General features: G+C 61.2%; 2 protein-coding genes across 2 annotated transcripts in view; both read right to left on the bottom strand.

The window, feature by feature from the left end:
- Positions 1 to 5089, bottom strand: part of ENH_00023190 (hypothetical protein) — a gene marked incomplete at both ends in the record, with an annotated part of 7038 nt that extends 1949 nt beyond the window's left edge. Inside the window, one exon of the mRNA XM_013579655.1 lies at positions 1 to 5089. This exon is cut by the window's left edge and continues 1949 nt beyond it. Within this exon, the coding sequence (XP_013435109.1) occupies positions 1 to 5089 (5089 nt within the window).
- A 2201-nt stretch (positions 5090 to 7290) lies between these two features.
- The window catches only part of ENH_00023180 (hypothetical protein), a gene marked incomplete at both ends in the record, with an annotated part of 3618 nt that continues 3408 nt past the window's right edge, over positions 7291 to 7500 (bottom strand). The window contains one exon of the mRNA XM_013579654.1: positions 7291 to 7500. This exon is cut by the window's right edge and continues 3408 nt beyond it. Coding sequence (XP_013435108.1) covers positions 7291 to 7500 — 210 coding nt within the window.

Raw genomic sequence — 7500 nt, 5'->3', positions numbered from 1 at the left:
TCAGGGCGCCCCAGCCCAGCGGCAGCGACAGCCGCCGCTGCAGCACTTGCTGCTGCCGCAGCCGCAGCAGGTCTTCGGGCAGTGCAGCAGCAGCAGCAGCAGCAGACTCCAGCAGCACCCGGACGGTGCAGGGGGCCGAACTGTTCAGCAGTCGCTCGGCCAAGTCCTTCGAGCTGCCGCTCCTGCTGCTGCGCTGCTGCTGCTCGCCTTCGTGCTGCTGCTGCTGCGAGTACTGAATGCTCATATCGCTGCTGCTGCTGCCCCTGCTGCTGCTGCTGCTGCTGCCTTGCGGCGCTCCAGCAGCAGCAGCAGGTAAACCGCAATACGATGAGGCAACAACAACACGCGCCAGCACCTCCCCCGCTGCCAACTCCCCGTCCTCCCCGCTGCTGCTGCTGCTGCTTCTGCTGCAGCTGCTGCAGCAGCAGCCGCTGCTGCTCCTGCTGCACGTAAGAGCGCCGCGCCGCTGCAATGCGCGCAGCAGCATGCGGTTTGCTGCCACGTCGGGCCTCCGCAGCAGCAGCAGCTGCTGCTGCGGCAGCCCCCGCTGCAGCAAATGCTCGCAGGGCCCCAGCTGTCTGTACACCTGACACAGCCACAGCCGCAGCGGCAGCGCCAGCTGCTGCAGCAGCCCGTTGTCGAGGCCTGCTTTGCTGCTGAGCCTCAGGACCTGCCACGGCGCACTGCCTGGCTGCTGCTGTCCGTGCTGCTGCTGCTGCTGCTGCTGCTGCTGCTTCTGCTCAGAAGCACAGCAGCGCTCCGGCCATTGCGGGTCTACTGCAGCAGGAAAAAGCTGCTGCACTTCCGCCCCAGACGCCGCCGCTACTGCAGCAGCAGCAAATCGCGTTAGCGGCAGCAGCAGAGAAGGATAAACAATGGCGCGACGGCGCTGCTGCTGCTGCTGCTGCTGCTGCTGCTGCTGCTGCTGTGGATGCCGTTGCTGCGGCGTATCGATGACCATCAAATTCTGCGTTGAGAGCTCGAGTGTGGAGCCGCTAGTGCTGGTGGTGCTGCAGCAGCAGCTGCTGCTGCAGCAGCTGCAGCTGCTGCTGCTGCTGCTGTCTTTGCTGCTGGAGCAACCAGGAACCGCCAGCGGCAGCTGCTGCAGACCAAGGGACTCTGTTAGCACCTTCTGCTTCCTGGACAGCCGCTGCAGCGCTGCAGCAGCAAGGGACGTCTGCTGCTGCTGCTGCTGCTGCTGCTGCGGAAGACTCCTCCCTGCTGCTAGTTCCTGCAGCAGCCCAATGGCAGACGGCACTTCCTGCAGCTGCCGCAGCCACAGCAGCAGGGGCGGCTCGCAGCTGCTGCAGCTGCACTGTGCAGCAGCAGCAGCAGCCGCAGCAGCCTCAGTAACGCTAAGCTGCACATCTCCCCGTGCAGCAGCAGCAGCAGCAGCTGCATAGCGGCGCTTGCAGCGTTCACTGCAGCAGCCCTGCCACTTGCTGTAGCTGGTGTCGCTGCTGCTGCTGCTGCTGCTGCTGCTGCTGCTGCTGCTGACTTGCTGCTCCAGCGGAGAGGGAAAGCAGCACTGATAGTAGCTTGCAAACAGAGGCAGCTGCAGCAGCCGGGCCAAAGTGTGCAGCAGCAGCACGAGCTTCTGCACCTCCAGGTGTACAGACACCTGCCGCAGCAGCAAATCCTCCAGCAGCAAATGCAGCACGAGAAATATGCAGGGTAGCTGCTGCTTCAGCCCCAGCTGCAGCAGCTCGCCGTCACTGCAGCTGCAGCTGCCATCAGCAGCAGAAGCAGCAGCAGCAGCTGCTGCTGCTGCTGGCAACGGCGCAGCACAAGGCGGCACCCCTGAAGCACCACAGTCGTCCATGCATGCTCCGAGCTGCTGCTGCTGCTGCTGCTGCTGCTGCTGCTGCTGCTGCTCAAGCACTTCTTGTGCGCTGCAAATAATTGCAGCAAGAGGGCCCAGGCCCTCAGCTTCGAGGGAGCTTAGTGCTGCAGCAGTTGCTGCTGCTGCTGCTGAGCTGCCGCTGCTGCACCTGCTTGAGCCTTCTCTGCTGCAGCGCCTGTCGCCTTGCTGCTGCAGCGGCCCGCGGCGCCGCTTCAGTCGAGAAGCGACAGCAGCAGCAGCTGCTGCTGCTGCTGCTCGGCTTGGTGTTGCTGCAGCACACTGCTGCTGCTGTTCCGGAGGCAAGTTTTCTCCCTGCGGCGGCACTGCCGCTTGCAGCTGCAGCAGGCGAGCGCCTGCTGCTGCAACGGCAACGTGCTCACTGCTGCAGCTGCTGCTGCTGCTGCTGTTGCTGCTGCTGCTGCTGCTGGTCCTGCAGATGGAAAAGAACTCATAACACAAAAGCTGGCAAAAAGCACTCCACTCAAGAGCGGCGACACTGGGGAACTCTCCTGTGTCCGCTGGAGCAAAGGCTTCTTGCTGCTGCTGCTGCTGCTGCTGCTGCTGCTGCTGCTGCTGCTGCAGCGAGAGGGAGGCCGGCGACTGACAGCAGCGGAAGACTGCAGGCAGCAAAACTCTTGCTGCTGCTGGCTGCAGCAGCGCCGCAAGCGCGCGGACGCAGGCCCGCAGCAGCCAGCTGCTCTGCAGCAGCCTGACGCTGCAGCGGAAGCTCTTGAGACGGCTCAGCTGCTGCTGTTCCTGCTGCTGCTGCTGCAGTTGCTGCTGCTGCTGCTGCAGTTGCTGCTGCTGCTGCTGCTGCTGCTGTTGCTGCTTGAGCAGCAAGGTAACTCGAAAGGTATTCGCCGACAGAGCTGAGACAGCTACGGGAGCAGCAGCCTGCAGCAAAGCAGCCTCGGGGTGCAGCAGCAGCAGCTGCTGCAGCAGCAAATCCCCACAGTACAGCCGCAGGGCCCCGTCTAAATGAAGGGCCACCCAGTGCTGCGGCAGCTCGTGCTGCAGCAGCGGGAAGCAGCAGCAGCTCCCGCAGCTCCCTCGGCCCCGGCTCCCCGCCTGCTGCTGCTGCTGCTGCTGCTGCTGCTGCTGCAGCACGGGGAGACGCACAGAAAGAAAGGAAGCCCCATCTACTCTGCCGCTGCGGGCTGTGGCGTCAGAGACTGGCAGCGAGGCTGCTGCTGCTGCAGTTTCTGCTGCTTCCTTGAGGCAGCAGAAGGCGATAACGTTTGGAAACGCGACTGCGTCCCTGCTGCTGCTGCTGCTGCTGCTGCTGCTGCAGCAGGTGCTGCAGGCTGGGACCGGCAGCAGCAGCAGCAGCAGACGCTCCTCCAGGTGCACCAGCACACGCAGCCGCTCTTCAACAGCAAAAGGGCTTCCCCACGGCAGCAGCAAAAGCGCTGGCGGCGAAGCAGGCCTGCAGCCTTGCTGCTGCAGTGCCACGGGAACTGCAGCAGCAGCAGCACCTCGTGCTGCTGCTGCTGTTGCTGCAGCAGACGCAGTCTCTGCAGCTGGCCCTTCTGCAGACCCGCACGCGAAGGAAGCAAGCTGCTGCAGCTCGTACAGCGGCGCAGGCTCCGGGTCCTGCTGCTGCTGCTGCTGCTGCTGCTGCTGCTGCTGCTTCCCCAGCTCTTCCTCTTCGTCGAGAGGCACCAGCAGCAGCAGCAGCAGACGCTGCGTCTCCGCAGCAAGTGCAACAGCAAGAGGAAGCTCAGATATCATCCCCAAAACTACAATGCCACTCCTGCTGCTGCTGCTGCTGCTGCTGCTGCTGCTGCTGTCCCTGTCATGAGTGAAGGTCACAAAAGAGGAAGCCTTCGCGGCTCCATAGCAGCAGCAGCACAAGTTGCTGCTGCTGCTGCTGCTGCTGCTGCTGCTGCCGTATACGCAGCTGCTGCAGCAGCGAAACAGCACAGGCCTAGCGCTGCCGCCTCCCCGAGCAGTGACCGAGAACAGCAGCGGCGTGCTATCTGCGCGCACTACTTGCTGCTGCTGCTGCTGCTGCTGCTGCTGCTGCTGCTCTTGCTGATTGAGCATTTGCTGCTGCTGCTGCTGCTGCCACTGCTGCTGCGCGGGGTTTGAGTGCGGGGGCACAAACGAGACCCCTCGTGCTGCAGCAGTGACCCATATCTGAGAAGCTGCAGCAGGGATGCCTACAGTTAGCTGCTCCGCTGCAGCAGCAGCAGCTGTTGCTGCTGCGCTGCTGCTGCTGCTGCTGCTGAGGCTGAAGCTCTCAACCACACAGTCGCGAGCAGCAGCAGGAGCGAGAACAGCAGCAAGAGGAGAGTAAGCTGTGGGGACTGTCTTAATAACCACTCCGCCGGCTACCACTGCAGCACGTTTGAGGTGTACGTACAGCTGAATGCTTGCTGCAGCTTCGCGGCCACAGGCATACAGCTGCTGCTGCTGCAGCAGCAACGGGCCAGCTTGTGTCTGCTGCTGCAGCAAGCAGCGCCGCTGTGCAGCAAAGAGTGCAGCGTCCGCTGCTGCTGCTTCTGCTGCTGCGGCTTCTGCTGCTGCGGCTGCCGCAGATGGCATATGTCGCCCACAACTTGCAGCAGCAGCAGCAGCAGTTGCTGCTGCTGCTGCTGCTGCTGCTGCTGCGTGGACACGGCGTGCTGCTACTGCCCTTAGCGTCTGCTTCACACATGCAACGTCGCATAGCGCAACATCTGGCAAGCAGCTAGCTGCTGCTGCCGCTTCTGCTGCTGCTGCTGCTTCTGCTGCTGGGAGTGCTCCTGCTGCTGCTGCTGCTGCTGCTGCTGCTGTAGCTGCTGTGGCACGAGCCTCCCCCGCTGTATCTGCTGCACATCCTGGCTGAATAACATCTGGGGGCAGACGAAACGAATCTGCTGCTGCTGCTGCTGCTGCTGCTGCTGTCGGCTCTGCTGCTTCGGATTCTGTACGCAGGTTTGCTGCTGCTGCACAGCAGCGAGCCGACAACAGGTGGGGCCCTGCGCTGCCTCTGCAGCTCGTCCTGCTGCAGCAGGAGCATTTGCTGCTGCTGCTGGTACATGCTCTGCTGCTGCTGCTGCTGCTGCTGCAGTTACCCTGCAGGGATCCGTCTTCGCCGCCCAGTATAAGGGGGGTCAAGACTGTGTCTTCCAGGGGACAGGGGAAGTAGCCTGTGTCTGCTGCTGCTCTTTGAGCTGCTGTTGCTGCTGCTGCTGCTGCTGCTGCAGTGCCTGGCAGCTCCGCTGCACTTGCGCCCCCCTCGCGCCGCTGCAGCAGCAGCATATTGGGGCGTTACGGTAGCAGCAGCACCTCCTGCTACGGACTCTGCATTGTGGCGAGGACAGCAGATTTGCTGCTGCAGCCGAAGGTGCTGCTGCTGCTGCTTCGTCTGCTGCAGCTGCTGCTGCTGCTGCTGCTGCTGCTGCGATTGGCGGGCGATCCGAGGGCTGCTGCAGCAACCGACGAGGGAAGGGAAAACACAGTCATCCAGAAGCAGCAAAAAAATAAAGAAAAAAGCAATTAAAGGGACACTTCACATTAGTTGGAGCAGCAGCAGCAGCAGCAGCAGCAAGAGGGGGCCCCACCACAGACACTGCACAAGGACAACCACCCCCCGCGGAGGCAGCAGCAGCAGCAGCAGCAGCAGCAGCAGCAGCAAGACCAGCAGTGCTGAGGATCTCAGCAATTTGTTCCATTAATTCTTTTGTTCCTCCTGTATGACTGTTTCAAGCATTTACTGGCATGGCTGCTGCTGCTGCTGCTGCTGCTCTCCTGGTTCCCCGCTGAAGAATCGCTGCTGCTGTTGCAGCTAGCGCAGCTGCCGCTGTGTTTGCTGCTCTTTCTGCTGCTGCAGCTGCTACTGCTGCTGCTGGAGCTGCTGCCGTAACTGCTGCTGCTGCTGCTGCTGTCATTGCTGCTGCTGCTGCTGTTGCTCCTGCGGTACTGCCGCTGCCGCTGCCGTTGCTGCTGTGTGCCAGGTCGCTCCCCGCTCCCCCCGTATGAGAACTGGCAGCAGCAGCAGCAGCAGCAGCAGCAGCAGTGAGGGGCCCCCTGTGTTGCTGCAGCGGCTAGCATAAGCCATAGCTAGCTGAGCTAGCCAGGCCCTGGGCCCTGGCTAGCTGGGCCGGTCTGTGGGGCTCCGCCCGCTGCCTCAACTCGAGCTTATTGGCTGCTTGCATGCAGCAGCATGCGTAGCCAGAACCAGCAGCAGCAGCAGCAGCAGCAGCAGCTGCTGCTGCTGCTGCTGCTGTGCTGTGCCGCTGGCTAGCCAAGATTCTCGTCTCAGTTATACTTCGTTTCGTCTTGAGGGGCCCCACTTGCTGCTGGGGGCCCCTCGAGTCTGTGCTGCTGCTGGGGGGCCCCCAGGGGCCCCTGCTGCGGGGCCTCAGGCTTGGGGGCCCCTGATTTGGCGGTGGCTAGCTGCAGCAGAAGCTGCAGCTAGCTATAGATGCAAAGGAGTCGCGAGAGCTAGCTGCTGCTGCTGCTGCTGCTGCAGCGCAGCAGTCAGTCCTGCTGCTGCTGCTGCAGGAGCTGCTGCTCGCTTTGCACGAACGGCTTTCTGTGTAGCTGAGTGGCCGTAGCTAACTAGGGCAGCTAGCTAGCTAACTGGCCAGCTAGCTAGCTGGCTAGCTAGCTGGATAGCTAGCTAGCTAGCTGGATAGCTAGCTAGATAGCTGGCTAGCTAGCTAGCTAGCTGGCTAGCTAGCTAGCCAGCAGCTGTGCGCACAAACAGCGGGAAGGCCGCGCGAAGAGCCACTGCTGCAGCAGCTGGCTGCAGCAGGTTTGCTGCAGCTAGCAGCAGCTAGTTTGAGGGCTTCTCAAATAAGCCTAAATATTTATTTATTTATTTATTTACTATTTTTACATTAAAGGCTATTTATTTATTATTTATTATTTATTATTTATTTATCTGTGGCTAGCTGTGGCTAGCTGTGGCTAGCTGTGGCTAGCTGTGGCTAGCTATGGCTAGCTGCGGCGAGCTCGTTGCTAGCGCTGCTGCGCACCCGCTTCACGTTTGCTGTTGCTGCTTTCGCTGCTATCAGCCTTGCTGCTGCTGCTGCTGCTGCTGCTGCTGCTGCTGCTGCTGCTGCTGCTGCTGCTGCTGCTGCTGCGCTGTGTGGTGCGGCGCCGGGACAGGCTCGGAGTCTGTACAATGATTTGCTGCTGGCTAAGTTTTGCTGCTGAAGCTAAAAGGGCTCTTTATTTATCCTTTTCTTTAATTTAATTTTAATTTATTTTTAATTTATTTTTAATTTACTTTTAATTTATTTTATTTCTCTTTCTTTGTGTCTTTGCTTTTCTCCTTTTGCTGCTGCTTCTTCCTTTTTGTGTCTGCTGTGTCTGTTGCTGCTGCGGCTCCCCGCAGCTGCTGCTGCTCTGCTGCAGCTGCTGTTGCTGCAGCTCTTTGCTGCGGCCGCGCTCGCTGCTGCGGCGCCCCAAAGCCCAAGCCCTAGCCCCAAACCCTAAACCCTAAACCCTAAACCCTAAACCCTAATTGGCTGCTCCCCCCGAGACAGCAAAGACCGCAAAACCCCCAAAACGCTCGCCAGCACTCGACTAATGTCGCAGCTGGTGGGCGTTTCCAGCGCAGCAGACCCTTGCTCCCCCCCTCCCTGCTGCTGCTGCTGCTGCTGCTGCTGCTGCTGCTGCTGCTGCTGCTGCTGCTGCTGGAGGCGAAGGGTCTCTGGCTCTGT

This window comes from Eimeria necatrix, genomic scaffold, assembly GCF_000499385.1.
Source record: "Eimeria necatrix Houghton genomic scaffold, Enh_scaff181, whole genome shotgun sequence".
In the NCBI taxonomy this organism is placed as follows: Eukaryota; Apicomplexa; class Conoidasida; order Eucoccidiorida; family Eimeriidae; genus Eimeria; species Eimeria necatrix.
This window is presented reverse-complemented; position numbering and strand designations above follow the sequence as displayed.